General features: G+C 37.8%; 1 protein-coding gene across 2 annotated transcripts in view; it reads right to left on the bottom strand.

Annotated features, from left to right (window-relative positions):
* Positions 1-19362, bottom strand: part of LOC112051080 (lysine-specific demethylase 6A) — a 44195-nt gene that overhangs the window by 1869 nt on the left and 22964 nt on the right. For both annotated transcript variants that reach the window (XM_052884166.1, XM_052884172.1), the window contains 6 exons: positions 13630-13937; positions 10270-10495; positions 9399-9656; positions 3633-3867; positions 2728-2787; positions 2162-2273 (listed from right to left, as the gene is read on the bottom strand). In XM_052884166.1, the coding sequence (XP_052740126.1) occupies positions 2162-2273; positions 2728-2787; positions 3633-3867; positions 9399-9656; positions 10270-10495; positions 13630-13937 (1199 nt within the window). The remainder of the gene's footprint in view (positions 1-2161; positions 2274-2727; positions 2788-3632; positions 3868-9398; positions 9657-10269; positions 10496-13629; positions 13938-19362) is intronic.

Genomic DNA, 19362 nt, shown 5'->3' on the forward strand with positions numbered 1-19362 from the left:
GACAAATTACAGAGGTGCACGTCAGTCTTTATCTATACGGCGTATACATATCTCAAAAAGAATTCGTCGTGGAATATAAAATATCTACTAGTACATCCACATCGCACACCGCAGAAATGTCGCATTCAATAAAAGTGGTCGTGATAATCTTTTAAACATGAGATGATTTGAAAATCTTGAAATCAATCTTATCCAAATATATTTACAAGCGATATAGGTGGCCGACAAAACCTATTTTCAAATAATTCTATTAATATTTATCAGCGCGTACAATAACGACCTACATTTCCTCTGCAGCCACGTACTACGGAGCCCTTGTAACATTAATCATAATACCAAATGGTGTTTTTCAGATGAGAACGATGAATTCGTAAAACAGTTTTATTCGAATATTTACGACAAAGGTATAAAATGAAGAAGATATACACTGCCAAAGAAGACGCTTTCATTTTAATGAGATAATTTAAATATACACCCTCTTTGATTCTACAAATCATTTTATATCAAAAATTAAGTTTTATACTAACTACAAAAATAATGACTCAACTTGTGCATATTTAATTTTATAAAAAAAAGATTATCTGTATTTTAATAATTGTAAATTAAATGAGTATTTCAAACTTACTTTTCATTATTATATCCTAATTCTTTGCTATAATTTTACTTGTAAACTTATATTTAAAATACCAGTTTTTCTACTAAAATTCTGTTGACATTAAATTATATTATTGTGACAAAATACACATGTTTACTGTCGTATGACATATAATTAAGCAGTATTTAATCTAATGTATAAAATCTCGTGTCACAGTGTGATTGCACTCCTCTGAAACGGGTAGACTGATTTTAATTTGTAAGGATCGTACGTATTTTTCACACTACCTACCCGCACTTTTTAGTAATACGATTTTAATATTTTGTATAATGTGTGACTTGTACCGACTCGTAAATCTATGAATGTGTGAGTATGCTCAGACAAATGCGATAACCAAAATATGGATTTTACACACAAAAAATTAAATAAAAAATCGTCTTTTTATTAAAAAAATCTTTTTAAAGAAAATATAGTGAGGTGAGGGTATACAGAAAAAACCCATTGGAAGAAACTTCAATGCGCTCATAGAACGAGTCGAGTGTTTTGTCCGACGCAGATTTCGCATACAATTTCTATTCAATAACTACAGTAATTTTTTTAAAATTCATATATCATAGTAAGTATCTCTGTTTGTATGTCTGTTACCCTTTTACGTGTACCTAATTAAATTATAATTTAAATAGATTATTTATATAAATAAATGGATGAAAATAAGCATTGAAAGTTTTTATCAAAATCCATCGTATTTCGAGTTTTAATGAAATTTTTATAAAATAATTTAAATGATTGTGAGGTATGTATTTTTTCACCCCTTTTTAAAAATTTTAATGAAAGTTCGCTAGTTAACTTTTGGGGTTGAAAAGGGGATGGAAAATCAAATTTCCCCTGATTGTTAATGATTATAATTGTTATGAAAACGTACAAATAAAGAATGACAAAAGATACCTGCTGCAGGCTTAATTAAATGAAAGTGCTTTCTAACTGAGTTAAAAAAGTATTTTTAGTAAGAAGATATTTTCGACTGTATTTTTTAATACACCAATTTTTCCCTCAGGTTGTAGGTTTGTTTTTTCGAGTTTAATGTAATTTGGTTATAACCCAAAATTAAGTTTTGTCGACCGTGATGTCAGACTCGAATGATTTTCAAACAAATCACCAACATCACTTTTATATCGTAACATATTCGCTGAATACAAATTATGTGCGCACATAATATGATGCCGCGAATGGGGACAGGCCAGCATGCTATGAATATATAAGCGATAGCTTTGTGTCCGTTCACGTTATAATGAGTTGACAATTGTATGATTCATTTGGCAACATTTATTAAACAAATCACATTATATTCGAAGGAATCTGAGGTTTAAATTCCGTCATACAAAATGTTGATAAAATTTGCATATTCTTTGTTACCCGGGCTTTACCCGGTTCAATCGTTTAGGCGCTGCGCTTGAACATACACGCATACATACATAGACTGCCAATATTACCGTTACTTCTGGCTTCACCATAGTCTGGTAAAAATATGTTCTGGGTTAAAGGTTAAATGGTCCAAGATATACTCACTCATGATTGGCTCCTTTTTGATATCGGGCTGCGTGTCCGAGAACTTCTTCAACAAGTCTTCAGCGAGCGACTCGGCGCTGTCGCCGCTTGTACTGCCTTCGCTTTTTGCTACCTACAAACAAACATACAAGACAATTAGCACTTGATACTCAAGTCTCCAATATTCAAAGCTAAATTGACAAAACTAAAAATAGGCCATCCATGTCTATTATAACTATTTTTAGTCTTATCAACAAAGCTATTTCAGAAATATTGGTAAACATTATCGATATCGATGCATAGACAATGTTTACTAAATTGGGGATGAAATCCTAAAACCTGCCGCCATTAGAGTAAGGATTTATGGATAAATATAAATATTCAAAGTTTAATTGACAAAACTAAAAATATGCCAATGGGAGTCAGCACTATTTTTGGTCTTATCAACTAAGCCATTTTAGAAATATTGGTAAAAATTATCGATATCGATGCATAGACAATGTTTACTAAATTGGGGATGAAATCCTAAAACCTGCCGCCATTAGAGTAAGGATTTATGGATATATAGGGTGGGAATGTATACAAACCGCGCGCACTCTCGCCGCCTGCGACTGTCGATATTGTGACAACAGCTGCTGCATCAAAGCCTGGAACGTTCAAAAATATTAATTAAAAAAAAATAATAATAATTAAAAAAAAAAAAAAAAAAAAAAAAGTTTATGAACCAATAAATAAAAAAACAATTAAAACAAAAATCGAGGTGAAAGTAAACCATTTGTCCATTTAATTTATGATCGTTTAATTGGTATTGATTATTATTACTTTGTACATTTTACAATTTGTATAAAACGAACATTACTTTTCCATCCAATTGCGGAATATAAAATGGAGTTTTAAATTTTAATGCTTTAAAAGGAAAGTTAATTCATAACATCTATATTCTATAATTCAAATCTACATAGCAATTTTTAGTCTCTACGATTAGTAACATTTGAAAATCAAACATTAATTTTATATTACAATGAAACTTTGACGAGTTTTTCAAAGATTTAGTTGAATTTATGACAGTCCAGTTTAAAGTTATATTATAACTAGCGGACGCCCGCGACTTCGTCCGCGTGAAACTCGATGTAAACTTTCAACTACCTCTACCCTACCTCTTCCCTACCCCTACCCTACCCTTAGGGGTATAAAAAACAGATATTGGCCTATGAGAATATCATAGATACCGGATAAGCACAAAAAATTTCATCAAAATCGGTCAAGCAGTTTCTGAGGAGTATGGCAACGAAAACTGTGACACGAGAATTTTATATATTAGATATAACTTTAAACTGGACGGTAAACTGAATGTTTGGCTAGCGTGCTGGCAAACAAAGCAGCAGCCTATGATGTAGAACAGGCTAAAAGGCGTCTATCAACATTTGATTCGAAGATCTTTGTACCATCACAGTTGGAGGTTCATGTATCTAAACAGAGAATGTCATTATACTTGTTGCTGCGGCGACAGGTTGTGCGAGTTCCTCTGCAAGTACTGCAACGTCTGCAGTTGCTGCTGCGTGAGCGGCGCGGGCTCCTCGCGCTTGATGCCCCCCGCCGGCCCGCCCGCGCCGCCCGCGCCCCCCGCGCCCGGGTACGGCGGCGGCGCGGCTTTGGGCGCGCGCGACGACATCTCCGCCGATATCGGCAAGTTCCACGCTTCCTCGATAGATGGCAGCGGGCGGCGTCTGTAAGTGTTACAACTTACGTCATCTATACAATATACATATAATGGATTTGGTACAAAACTATTCAGCCACAACCCTGTAGTGCAGGATGGGTCGCCAGGAGCTGATTCTAACTGTAAGACTTCGCTCCGGACATATTCCATTAAAAAGATTTGCGTACACGATTAAAAAACAACCCTCACCAAATTGCCCAGACTGCAGTGTACCCGAGGACGTTTACCATATCTTTTTTTTTATTCTTTACAAGTTAGCCCTTGACTACAATCTCACCTGATGGTAAGTGATGATGCAGTCTAAGATGGAAGCGGACTAACTTGTTAGGAGGAGGATGAAAATCCACACCCCTTTCGGTTTCTACACGGCATCGTACCGGAACGCTAAATCGCTTGGCGGTACGTCTTTTGCCGGTAGGGTGGTAACTAGCCACTTAGTGGAATGTGTCCGAAGCAAAGTACAGTTTAAAGAGTTTGCTGTGATAAATGTTGTTTTAGGAAGCCCTGCCAGCAAAAACGCAAGATTTTTGTACAAAATAGTAAAAGATAATTTAGATAAACGTAGGTAATATTAATTAGTCTTAAGAAAATTTTTGTTAATGAATGTTTTTACCTTAAGTAGCATTACGAGAGCTACATAGTCACTTTAGTGACTAAACTTTTTATAAAAAAAAAAAACTTGCAGGCGTCCGCCAGTAATATCAGTGAATGTTTTAATAGATGGATATATTGAGTTAAATACTTATATGAATAACGTCAGAACGGCTGAATGAATGTGGATGAAACTTGGCACAGAAATAGATTATATTCTCGAATAGCAGGCTACTTATATACCCGATATTACTATAAGATCTATACACATAAAACCGCGGGGCAAAGCTAGTAGAAAGTAGTAATCGATTGAATAATGAATAGAAACTTATTTACTATTACTTGGTTTATTACGAATAATATGAACCCTACGATAAATATACATATTGTAGACTGTAATGCGACAGACAAAGAGGGTCAAAGCTATGGGAAGGGTTGGGATTACATTGATCGCAACATCGCATCCAAGTTTGGTATTACATGAGATTGACTATGGATAACGTAAGTTCTTTGCAATTTGATATATTCTTATATAGCGAACACCTGCCGCTTCGTCTACGTGATATTCGCTTTTTATTATGTAAGCAATACTTTATTCCATACATTCCATATTGCTCCTAATTTACAACTTTTAAAAAAAATTTGCTCGTATAATAACTTCATCTCAATTTTGCTAATTTTATTCAAATGTGAAATAATAGGGAAGTAGTGCGCATAAGTCAAAGCGAAGCTCGACCGGGTACCGGGTACTCATAATAAAGTTGAAATTCCTACTGTTTTAAAATTAACTAGACGATGCTACAAAGTTTCCCCTGCGTAGTTTCCGTTCCCGAGGGTATACGGGGATAAAATATAACCTTGACACTTACATATAACGTGGCTTTCTATTGGTAAAAGAATTTTCAAAATCCGTTCGGTAGATCCAGAGATTACCCCCTGCAACACCACAAACTTTAGATTATTTTTGAAGTGGTATTGAAAACGTTTATGTATTGTATTTTATATGAAATTTAAATTTTATTTAATAATAAAATTCTAACACTAACTACTACACTTAATTTGCAATAAATAACTTAGTTGATTCTCAAACATCACCTTTCGGCATTCAGCGGGTCGTTGATACGTCAAATTGTTCATTTTAATTGTGAAAAAAAAATATATAATTAATACAATATAAAAATTATCTTAGCTTTGGGAAACTGGTTTGTTAGCGTTCACACAAAAGTCGAAGTACGATATCAATGTAGCGGTTTTTAATTGCTCATTTCCATGCAAATCATCAGCCGGTATGTGAATGTTCGTTTTGTATTAAAATGCGAAACAATTCTTTGTCGTCGTATAAAAGTGTACAAAAAACAATTACAATTATTTATTTATGGTTATTTTACTTGCTTTATGATTGACATATTTAAATTATTCTTACCTAGCACCTCAACACATTGAAACATGTGCCTGTGTGTGTGTATTTCACACTGTTCTTGTGTCTAATATGACACTGGAGTAACTAACAGGGTAGAGGGCTGGCAAAATGCCAAGGGCCCACGGAACGAAGGGCCCTTGCATGCAAGGCCGAGAGTGCTAAAGTAATATAACATTAAAAAAACCTGACGATTTTTTTGGGGCCACATCCAATGAATTTGCCATAGCTCTCAAGATGTTACAGTTACGCCACTGGTCTTTGAATGGAGGTAAGATGTGATTTTTAGTTACTTTTCTGTGTGACGTCACGTTCCGCTCCACAAACAAAATGTGTGTTTATATATATAGTAAAAGGTTACCTAAATTTAAGGATGTCATAGAAAACTTAATTTAAAAATTTTGTATTTTATAAATTTTTCCACACGACAAAAACGCTGTTGTCCATTTTGTGAAGTCACAACGTTACGTGATATCACTAAAGGTATAAACGGCAAACTAATTAATAACTAATAATTTTGGCAAACACTAAACCGTTTAGTTAAGGTTGAGTGTTTACGTAACGTCATGAAACAGATAAAATATAGACCATCATGGCCGACAGCGTTTAGGCTCATAATCTCAAAAAAAAAATTATATTTTATTATGTAAGTAGTATATGTTTTTTCTACATTCAATCTAGTTGAACGATAATGAACAATTTAATACCATTTAAAAATAGCGTCAACTAGCCTATTGCAAGGATCCGTTTAAACGAATATTTAACTAGTTGCAATACTGCAAGTAAAAGTAACATAGATGTTTGACGAAACAAATTATAAGCTTATAACTGCGGAATGTAGCACCGAGTACTACTGGCTGCAGCTTTCATATTCACTTGACACTTGACCGAGTTCGCTGTTTTTGCTTAACTGGGATAGGTAAAATACAGTTTCCCGGCAAAACTATACTACAGCATTTCTTGATGTTTACCAACAAAGAAATTAGAAACGAAGGTAGAAAATGCATGTCATTTCATAACTTGTTTATTTAAAATTATGTTTATAAAATGTTATATAAAATATTTTAACCATATCTAATTATTTTATGCTTATTAATCTAATTTATTTTCATTAATTTAAGAACAAGTTAATTATAATTATTATTAGGTGTAAAATGACTAGTGAATTATACCCTCGTTTTTAATTTGTTTGCTGGTAAACAGTACTCATCAAGAAAGGCTGTATGTAGTATAGATTGAAAAGTATATACTTATTTAAATATGTCCATTATGGACTTATGAAAATCTCATTTAATTACCTAATAATAATAAATTACAAAGCAGATACGTGATTATGTGTTATGAAAACACAAAAAAAAACCTCCTCCTTTTTGGAAGTCGGTTAAAAATAAAATTTTTATTACAAATAGGTAGTTAGGTACTATACTATAGTACAATGTTTAAGCTAGGTGTTTCCTGTATAAAATAAAAGATACCAACTAATACAAAATTTACATGGCGAGACATAATTTTATGTTTTATAACACAAAAGCGATAATTTAATTCGTAAACACAACAAATATAAATAAAATAAACAAACATTAAACACGTTCTGTTCACAGTATACGTGTAAGTGTATGCTAATTGCCGAATTGCGATAAGAATGCGTACACAACGGTGACGTCACCACGTGTAGATACGTAGAACCGACCATATGTTTGCATGACATTGACAGGTACATGAAATTGTCAACAATTTTGATATTATACAACAATAGCTGCGACTTCATCCGCATAGAAAGCAATGTTTAACTATTCGTATAATGGAAATTGCTTTAAAAATTGACAGAATCAAGACCGGGAGCCGCAGCAGAAAAAGCTGAAACCGGTAAGTGGCTCAAGTATGCCTCTCTGACAGAGAGTTACATATTTGTACCTTTTGCCGTAAAGACCCTTGGGCCATGGAGTCGCAGTGCCAAAAAATTTTATCGAATAATTTCACCGCGGCTAGTTGCCTCGACTGGTGACAGAAGGGCTGGCTCATTTTTTGCGCAAAGGATCAGCCTGGCTGTCCAGCGCGGAAATGCAGCCAGTATTCTTGCCACCATTCCACGTGGGCATGATTTGTATAGTTATTAGGATAAGTTAGCTTAAGTTCCATATTGTATTTTTTCTCAATAAAAAAAAACTTTAAAAATCGCGTAAAAGGTCTAGCTATAGACAAAGTGACGACTTTATTTTTAACCGACTTCAAAAAAAAAAGGAGAAAGTTATCAAATCGTCGGATTTTTTTTTATGTATGGTGAGAAGTGCAACCTAGACGATCTCGATACGGGCAGGTGGTAAACGAGCAAGCGTGTTGGGACCAACAAAAACAACGAACAACATTGGAATTCTATTTACAACGTCATTTACATACGTTTAGTATCTGTTACATAGTCTTAAAATAATGATTTTTTTGTAGGTACTTTAATTTAAGAAATAATAACAAAATGACTAGTACACTAGATTCAGATTTGTAGATTCTACTGAAACCTACTTTCAAGTTACCATAATGAAGAGTGAGGACCTAATTATTCTTGTCATAATTTTGTAATTTCTGGAGAGATTAATATACCTAACTTCCAAAAAATTGGATTATTGTACTCAATTGGAAGAGATCTAATATATACGAGAATGTAATACTTTTGAGAGATCTATGATGTACGATCTCATACTTGTATATCTCTCTTGAAGGAAGGTATGACTGTGTAAGCTTAATGTGCATATGCATGCAGATAAACAGGACAATTTACGTATCACTTCCCCGTGACGTTGCTTACGCGAGCGTACTCGTAGCACGCGCGCCGCAATTGTAGCACGCGAAAGCGTCGCGAGCCATCGAGCAACTCTAGTACACTTCCCCGTGACGTAAGACACAGAATAGGTTAAATGTGCATGGAGTCATGCGAGATATCTCAGGTGTACTCACTTCCCCGTGACGTAAGGCGTGCATGTGCTAAGTACGCAAGCAACGATGCCAACGCGAACGTAGCACGCTCTAGAGTCGCGAGCCATCGAGCAACTCTCGTACAATTTCCCGTGACGTAAGACACTGAATAGGTTAAATGTGCATGGAGTCATGCGAGATATCTCAGGTGTACTCACTTCCCCGTGACGAAAGGCATGTGCTAATACGCTAGCAACGTTGCGTACGCGAGCGTACTCGTAGCACGCGCGCCGCAATTGTTGTAGCACGCGAAAGCGTCGCGAGCCATCGAGCAACTCACGTACAATTTCTCGTGACGTAAGACACAGAATAGGTTAAATGTGCATGGAGTCATACGAGATATCTCAGGTGTACTCACTTCCCCGTGACGGAAGCCGTGCATGTGCTAAATACGCTAGCAACGTTGCGTACGCGAGAGTACTCCTAGCACGCGCGCCGCCATTGTTGTAGCACGCAAAAGCGTCGCGAGCCATCGAGCAACTCGCGTACAATTTCCCGTGACGTAAGACACTGAATAGGTTAAATGTGCATGGCGTCATGCGAGATATCTCAGATGTACTCACTTCCCCGTGACAGAAGGCATGGGTGCGTGTGCTAGATGCGCACGCAGGAAAGCCAGTCGTTGCCGCAGCGGTGCGTTCGCGAGCGTAGCACGCGCGCCGCCATTGTTGTAGCACGCGAAGGCGTCGCGGGCCATCGAGCAACTCTCGTAAAGGCTGCCGAGGTTGGTCCACGCCGCCGAGTGGCCCTTGTCTAACTGGACTGCGCAGATGTACGCTTGCAACGCATCCATCGGCTGGTTCTGCTGCTGATATAGTACCCTGGGACGGGAGAAATATTCATTTGTTAGAAACATAATTATCATCGTGAAATGTCAATCAATAATAATAATTGCTAGAACAATTTATTTTAAAGGCCCACATTTGAACGGGGAGCTTTATGTCTGATTTGGTGGTAAGTTTCCACCGTGGCTAATTTTATCATTCAACCGGCAAAGACGTACCGTCTAGAGATTTAGCGTTCTAATATGGCTTGCAGAAACTAGTCAAGAGTATGTAGTAAATAAACCATATCTCTTCTTAGTTAACACAATATCGCCCAGCCAAGCGTTAACTTTTAGATTTATATAAAAAAAAAACATAATTGTTAAAATATAGACTTTTAGTGCAGAGGTAAATATATAACAACTAGCGGACGCCCGCGACTTCGTCCGCCATTAGACATCTTTAATCCGGCCCTATAGCAAAATTCGTTCTTAGTAGATACCTACTAACTATAAACTACCTCCATGCCAAAATTAGTACACCAAACGGTTTTCGAGATTTCGTGATGACCTTTTGCATTCTAATCAGATGAGTACCTAAGACTTTCAGCCACAAAATACCAAAAATTCTCAAAGTGACATGACGAGATTGAATTACTCAGCAAACTCACCCAATAGAGCACCAAGTGTCCGCGTTGCCTTCCGACTTCTCCACCGAGTTCCTGTACGCGATGAACGCGTCGTGCACCTTGCCCTGCGCCGCGAAGCACCTGCCCAGGAGGTACAGCCCAGCCCCCGACTCCGGCTCAGCCACCACGGCTCGCTGGAGGCACCACACCGCGGCGCGCGCGCGACCGGCGGGCTCGCCCAGTGACGCGCACCGGTGGTATAGCCAGCCTAGCGGAGAAAACATTCGTGATATCCTGTCTCACGACATTGTAACGGTCGTTTTCCTGTGACAGCTTTGGCTCTTTATTGACTTGTTCTGCTAATTATAATAATATATTGGTTACGAATTATAATAAAAAGGTAAAGTTTGTGAGATTGTAGAGACAGGGTACTATTGAAGCGATATTGAAAATTCTATTAACAATAGAATGCTACGTTAATTGTGGCTATATTTTAGCCCTGTATTTCCACGCGAAAAATCCGCGTGGCGGCTACTAGTAACCATGGTTTAGTAATTTTCCTTAAATGTATGCGTCTGCATAGTTTTTACACTAGAGTAGCTTCTATATTCTCAATTTCTCAGGCTTAATTTTAAATTAATCCTGAGAAAAGTCGTGTTCCGGGAACAGGAACCACGGGGGTGAAACCGCGCGGCGTCAGCTATTAAATAATATATTATGTTAGTAGATACAATAGAGACTGACAAAATTAATGCATCAACCTGCGTAATCAATGTGCAGGTACGTCATCATACGTCGTCAATCATTACATACATTATATTATTTACCTTATGTAAAGTAGGTTTAACCGTATATATTATGCGGGGAAAACACGAAAGAATATTGGGAAAATTCTCGGAATCGACTAAATTTTCCTTCAATATTTAATTAACTTTCCTTATTAAGTTATTACCAACCTTCCATTTTATACATTTTCCTTAACTCTATTACTATACTAGAGCCGTAATAACCCAGTGGATATGACATCTGCCTTCGATTCGGAGGGCGTAGGTTCGAATCCGGTCCGGGGCATGCACCTCCAACTTTTCAGTTATGTGGAATTAAAGAAATTAAATATCACATGTCTCAAACGGTGAAGAAAACCTGCATAACTGAGAATTTTCTTAGTTCTCTAGGTGTGTGAAGACTGCCAATCCGCATTGGGCCAGCGTGGTGGACTATTGGCCTAACCCATCTCATTCTGAGAGGAGACTCGTGCTCAGCAGTGAGCCGAATATGGGTTGCTAATGATTATTACTGTACTATCATCGCTTAGTCACAACTCACAACTTATTCGTTAGTCTCTGTAGTTGAACAACAATAGCGAATGTACCAAACGCACTTCCGGTAAAATATTCAGAAGTGGAAGTGTCTATTGAACAATATGAACTATTCAGAACAATATAATTGATTACATAAATTAGTTAAGCTTAGATTGTTTTGTCAACAAAAACTGAATGAATATTATGAAAATATAACAACTTATAGATTTTAAAATAGTTGTAAATTGTGAATTTCTCGGTATATTTGCAGACATTCGTTTATTCTTTCCCACTTTTACCTCCCACAACTTTTAAACGGCTCAACCGATTTTCATAAAACATGTCTAAGAACACTTGCACATAAGTCACCTTTAATACAAAAAAAAATCGAAATCGAATCGCTTCATACGTTCGGGAGCGAACTTATAAAATTATTGTAAAGACTAGTAGATGCCGCGCTGTTTCCGTATCCCGAATAGGGATAAAATATAGCCTATAGCTTTAATCGATAAATGGGGTATCTAACACTGAAGGAATTTTTCAAATCGGACTAGTAGTTTCTGAGATTAGCGCGTGCCTCCAAACAAACAAACTCTTCATCTTTATAATATTAATATAGAATACAGATGTAAATTTGAAATGATAAAATTGTCATTTGAATTAATTTAATAACACATACTTAATAAATAATGTACATGCCAAATTGGCGAGATACATTTGCCATTTACATCTACCGACCACCTGTATATATATCATGACTGCAAATAAATAAATTAATTGATTGATTGATTGAGCTATGGTGCCACAGACAGACACGTCAAACTTATAACACCTCTCTTTATGCGTCGAGGTTTAAAAATCATTTGACACAAAACGATTAAAAGACTTCACCAAACACAAAGAAACTACAACATCTAACGCGCAAAGCGTTGAAATTCTATATATTCGCAAAGCGAACCAAGTGGAAGTCCGTTTCCGAACATTCTCCTTGCGAAATTAGCCGAGACCCGAGAACTAGTTTCGAACCCACTCATTTTCCATTTGCACTAACTTCCATGTTATACATTCGTATAACCCGTATAACCTGTTCGTCCGCACTGAACTTTACGTGGACTCCCACAACGAGTAAACATCCCTATAGAATGACAACGGAAGCGACAATGAGAATCTATCGGAAACGCTAGCTTTCGCTAATAAACATTGTATTTACTAATTAATTATTTGTCAGTGGGAAGATAGAGATCAGTTTTAAAGACCTTGGTTTTTAACAAATAATTAATCCTAAGAAATTATTATTTATTAATAAGAAATCCTATTAATTACTCAGAATACAGAAAAACTCCAGTAGCTGTGATCGTATATAGGAATGAATTGAAATTACTCTTTTTTGGTGTAATTTCACGAACAAACTATAAGTCACTCTGTATATGCCGTGTTCTGATATACACCTACAATTTTTGGATGGATTGTGCTTTATAATGACGGCTTCTGGTGTTTTCTGAATTCTGAGATTAATTATTATGTTTTGTAGAGATGTCATCATCAACCCATATTCGGCTCACTGCTGAGCTCGATTCTCCTCTCATAATGAGAGGGGTTGGGCCAATAGTCAACCACGCTGGCTCAATGCGGATTGGCAGACTTCTGAAAATTATCTGGTATGCAAGTTTCTTCACGATGTTTTGCCTTCATAGTTTGAGACAAGTAATATTCAATTTCTTAAAATGCACACAATTGAAAAGTTGGAGGTGCATGCCCCGGACCGGATTCGCACCCACTCCCTACGGAATCGGAGGCAGAGCTCATATCCACTGGGTTATCACGGCTTTTCGACTGTTTATTTACTACCTGACGATCTTATTACTAGCTGACGCCGCGCGGTTTCACCCGCGTTGTTCCCGTTCCCGTGGGAATACGGGGACAATATATATATTATAGCCTATAGCCTTCCTCGATAAATGGGCTATCTAACACTGAAAAAATTTTTCAAATCGGACCAATAGTTCCTGAGATTAGCGAGTTCAACCAAACAAACTTTTCAGCATTATAATATTAGTATAGATTAGTATAGATAGATATGCAATAATAAAACCATTCATACCCAGTTGTCGACAGACGTCAGCCTTCAACATGGACGACAGCTGCGGCTCCTTCAGGAGTCTCTCGTAAGCATCTCTCGCGGCTTTCCTCAGTCCCTTGGCCTCCAGCAGGTGGGCGGCGTGGAAGCTGAGCTCCAGCCGGGTGAAGGTGGCGTCCTGGTGCGGAGCCAGCCTCGCGCGACGGAAGTGCACCGCCGCGGCGCCCCAGTGCCGGCGGGCCTTGAACATGAGCGCGAGGCGCAGGTGCGCGTCCGCCGCACGGGAGAACCCGGGGGACACGTACAGGGCCATCTGCAGCGCTTTCGTCGCCCTAGTGTGGGATCAGCACTATGTGTCAAACTATACACGTGTAGGGATTCGCTGGATGCAGGTGGCTCAGTATCGTGATGTTTGGACGTCCCTACAAAAGGCCTATCCTGCAGTGGACGTCCATCGGCTGATATGATGATGATGATGATGACACGTGTACGCTGCGGCGTGCACAAGGTTTTTAACATGAGAAGGCACTACATACAAATTAGAAATTTCCTTTATCAAGGTTTGTGATGAATCTTCAGGGTAGGCAGTGCATTGTTGCATCTACGAAGTGCACGCCGCTGAGTACGTGAATAAATCTTTTTATATTGCTAAACCAGCGATCGATTTCAACGATGAGGTCTAGGGCATTCGAAACGATTAAACATGTTTGACAAAGCTCGTCACACTTAACTTTATTGATAACTTTGATCAATAACTTTACCAATAAGCAATGCTCTACAAAAGCTTCAAAGTCGCAAACAAATATCAAATAATTTGGCAAAGAGAATGATCGTTTCAAAGGCGTTTAACTAGCTTGACCAGAAAATTCACTCTTGTCTTGGTTAATTATTATAGGTGACAGGAAACACGAACGCCGGAAAGGCATTACGAAGTCGAACTAATATTAGAAAACCCGATTTCATATATTTTTTCGTTATTTTAAAGTAGGTAATTTGGCTTTGAGATGAGAAGGGGCTTTTGTTATTAACAATTCCATAAATTACCGTTTAGCACCTATTCAAAAAAAGCTAAACAATAAATGAGCCTTGTGTTAAAAGCGTGAAATGTAAACAATATTACCAGCAGTAAACAGTTTACAATGACCCATTCGTTTATTTTCAAATATTGTGACAAGAACAAAAGTAACATCTAGACATCCCTCAAGGTCGGTAGACGCATTAGAACACATAGGAGCAATGCTCGTGAAACTACCAAAAAGTGCAAAGACCCTCATAAATATGCCGCATTGACTAAATATAACCGGCTCGGAACTTCTCGACGACCTTTTTTTGTCAATAGGTACCCACGTTTAGAAATGTCTTCGGAGCACGCATCCGACGCAAGTTTTTTTATTATTATTATATCGACGTAGCCACACGAAAATAAACCGGTCCGGATTTTGTAAAACCTCGCAGCACATTGCATTACGTCTCTTTGATTCCCCGAATCAATGGATGTAATAAACCCCGGCCGTAGTCCGTGTGTAATCGGCTGCACCTATCCGCATGAATTCGTATAACAAAGCAAGAAACGAACAATGAATATCAAATTGTTAAGACGTAGGTAGGTAGGTACCTAAAATGATTTGGTATGCGTCACTTCTCAGTGAGTCAAGGAGAGCACTGAGCAGGAGGAATGCGGACAAAAAGCTCATGCAACGTATCGCAAGTGGCACAAGTTGGAGCCCACACGACCATAACACCCGTAAGGTTATTGAAGAGCGCATCACCGGAGCGTAACGTCACCGATGCGCCCGCGGGGTCGATGACCGTCTGAGGTTCGTTCGTGCAATCGATCGGACGATGCAACGCAACGTCTAGACAGCGATCGCAACCCGAATCGGGCGCGTAGGTAAACGCCTTTATTTAGATGACCTCTGCTGACATTAGCAAAGCCGAAACAAAGGAGCGAGACAGGTGGCGTCCGGTGTTCAACCCGATGCCGAACACTAAAATTAAATGTCGATTACACACACGCGCGCCAGGTTGCGGCGAACCGAAGAAAGCTTTCACCCGCTGCGTCGCCCGCGGCGGCGGTCGACATACATGGAACGGCCAGCGCTGTTCGCATTCATTGTTCTAATGAGTGAGCCATCATGATTGCCCGCTGTCACGCACTATTCGAATATTAAACAACAAACCCGTTTGGACATACCATTCCGAAATTTATTGGGATCCCAATCATAATACAAAGGAGATGTCCGAAATTGAGCCCACTTTTCGCAGAATGATACAGAAATGAAAAATGTATTGAAAATCTTGCATATTAAACTAGATTACTACATTAGAATCTTAGCCGATATAATATTCGCTAACAGGGAAATAATGTAGAGACTGATTGTCAGTCTTTGCAAACGCGGGCTGTCAATGTCAATCAATGAATGAGATTTCAGTGTCAAATATTATATCAAATGTTATGTTAATCAAACTGACAGTTTTCCTAGGTATATCACATTATATATTGTTGTATTTTGACTAAATGTATCAAGTTGATTTCAAATTTTTATTAAGACTGTCAGTTTGACACTGATAATGCAATTAATTTTATGTCAAAGGGATACTAATGCCCATCTGTAACAAGTAATTTAACTGATTAGGCAAATATAGATTTCTTTCAAAATTGGCCTCATGAGTCCTCCTTAATTGTCCTAATTTATGGCCAATTTTCAGCTCTGTACCATTCGTATAATTTGGGCCCGAGTTTGTCTCGACAATATTAATGACACTCTATACCGAATCTATAGCAGAATTTTGAAAATTATTCATTTAAGTATAACAAGAATGTGGTTTTTGTCTGATATCACATACATTGAAGGACGGTTGGGCGCACCCACCCACTGTTAAATGATAACACAATGTACTGTTGATAACGATTACAATGTTATACGTTTTTAACGAAAAACCAATAAATAGTTATTAAATTTATCGGTTAAAATTAGGTACAAGTAAATGTAGATTGTTATGCAAAGGGCTAAAATGACCCATTATAATTATTACACGTAAGAAGTAGTTTTACATAAGCGACGAAGTAAACAGAAACCGAGTTCTAATGGGCTTTTAAAGCCGAGTGGTACACTCTACTACCACGATTGCGAGAAAATTTCATAATCCAATACAAAATTAATTTCTTTGTTAGTAATATGCGTCTACAGCATTAAAACGTCTTTAGTCATAAGCAGAACGACTATGAACGTCATACATTTAATCTTATTAATAATGTTTTAATTATGTATGAAATATAATTAAAACATCATTATTTACATTTATCTGCAAAAGTCATTCAACCAGTTAATGATCCACCGTTCTTATTAAGTTCGTTAAAGATTGCAGTCAATCAATCGAAAGTAAACAAAGGAAGCTTAATTCATAAACTTTAGACGAAACAGCTGCTTCAATGTCGCTCGTCAATAAATTACATCAATAAACGAATCGAACGCTATATAGTCATAAAGAGTCTTGAACTTTTTAGTCATACTATAACATAAAATTGAAAATTTTGTAAAACTTCCAAATTTTATGAAATTATTAATTACACTCTCGATCAAGTCATCAATATTCTCTTTCAGTGCGCTTTCACTATTCTTCCCCACTTACATCCCCCAAAACTTTTAAACGGCTCAACCGATTTTCGTCAACCATGTCTAAGAACACTCGCACATAATACACAAAAACTCAATTAAAATAGCTTCATCCGTTTTACGTCAGGGGTTAAAAAGGTACTTTACGAATATAGCTTCATTATTAGCAGCAGTATTTACGTCAGACCATGTTCTAAATGTTTCTAGGTGAATAGCTTGAAATAAATGTAAAATTGGTATTTACATTTAACGAGCCACTAAATCTAAGAATGAATGGTGAGTAACGCAAAACATTACATCTCTTACTCGACCCAAATGTTAACAGGTTCCGTCGTAAATATTTGTGCGTCACTATGATCGAAGGTAAATTCATAAATGTATGGGTAGTTCAAACTAAATATATGACTATAAAGAAAAATATGTCTAACAACAAATTCATTTTGGATTTTTGATTAACAACTAAAGTAGTTTTAGAATATAACTAAGTATTAATACTAACCAGTGTAGATTATGAAGTTGTACACACACACATAATCATCATGTCTCACTATCGTCAAGGTAGGTAGACACTACTACCTTCCACTCGCTACAATCCTTCTATACCTCTTTGGCTTCTTCCATTCTCATCAATCATTTTATATATATTCCACAGCTTAAGGTACTCTTGCTCTGACCTTTATTGAGATTTATCTGGATTTGGTCCAGAATCGTTCGGTTCGGCCTTATACTACCAACATTTCCATCTACTCTCGCCTTATAAAGTTGCCCTTTCATTCATCTTCTCTATATGCCTGCATCTTCTTTCGTATTTTATGAAGACACCAGGTAAAACTAATTACTTTTCAAAATCAGGTACAAATCCTATAACAATGTGTGTATTCAGAACAACACGGGCATGACGATTTAAAATTTCCATTCAGAACAAACATAAAACAAAAAACAGCGTATCGAATGTGCAACAATATGGATGCGAACATGAACATATGGCTAAAGCAGAGCGGGCAAGGGACGATTGTAATCCGGCTACCTGCACGACTACGCCAACCGAGCCCTTTATCAATACGCCCAGGTAACAAAATTACGTACAAACGAACCCCTACTTATTTTTATCATGATAATTTTGTAAGCATGTTGCAGTGTCCCCATTTAAAATATACCATACAATATGAATGAACATCTGGCAGGTGCAAAAGTGAAATATAATAAAGTTTGTATGTTCAAGGTAGAGGGTTCAGACGATGACGAGTTTTATGAACGTATGAAACTAGAAAGGCGGAAAATAAATAAGGAAGCGAGGAATGCGGCGATTCAATTTCTATTGTGGCCAATCGCTGTGTATGTGGACTGTGGAGGGACGGTGAGGCGCGGGGAAAGGCAACGCCATGAAGTTCGGCCTGACCTAGTTCTGCACACTCGTACCGGCTCAAGGACGGATCGGGCGCTATTTATAGTGCTCTATCGTCGTTCGTCATAGCATCGCACTTTTACATAACTGAAGTAACCCGGCGGTCGCTAGGTGCGCCCCATGTGCGGCACGTGATAGCTCGTCCACAGCGCGAGCACTCGACACTTTCTCACGGCGACGTCATTGAGAAGGGGAATGAATGTTAGTTACTCGCAATAATAACCCATTTCCCTATTAACGCGAGGGCCCGACGCCCGAGATTGACCGGGTCACGGAGGAATTGCCGGGGTCAATGTTTTTAGAGCGACGCCACCTTTTTTTAATTGAGCCACCGACGATTTGTTGGCAAATACACCCAAGTTCAATTGTAGATGCTAACTTTATGCCTATTGCTCGTGACGGAGCGGATCGTGATGCAATCATGCGATGCATTCAACATAGCACTACAATTCACCTGACAACTACATTGCATCACGGCCTTGGTTCCACGGCAACAGAATGCAGCTGCATTTATGTACAACGTACTTATAGATACGGGCCAAACTAATATTAGACGTGAGTTCATTTTAGAATTCGTTTTTGCTCATTATAACTAAGATATTGAATTGATGATGGAATTCTTGATATTTCTCGACAATCTCTGCGAAAAACCCTGGAATCTAAGTGACAACGTGGAAAGCTTTAAGTTCTTTGCGAAAACGAGGCATTCTCAGGAGATGACTCTACATTGTTCAA

This window comes from Bicyclus anynana, chromosome 1 (assembly GCF_947172395.1).
Source record: "Bicyclus anynana chromosome 1, ilBicAnyn1.1, whole genome shotgun sequence".
Lineage (NCBI taxonomy): Eukaryota > Metazoa > Arthropoda > Insecta > Lepidoptera > Nymphalidae > Bicyclus > Bicyclus anynana.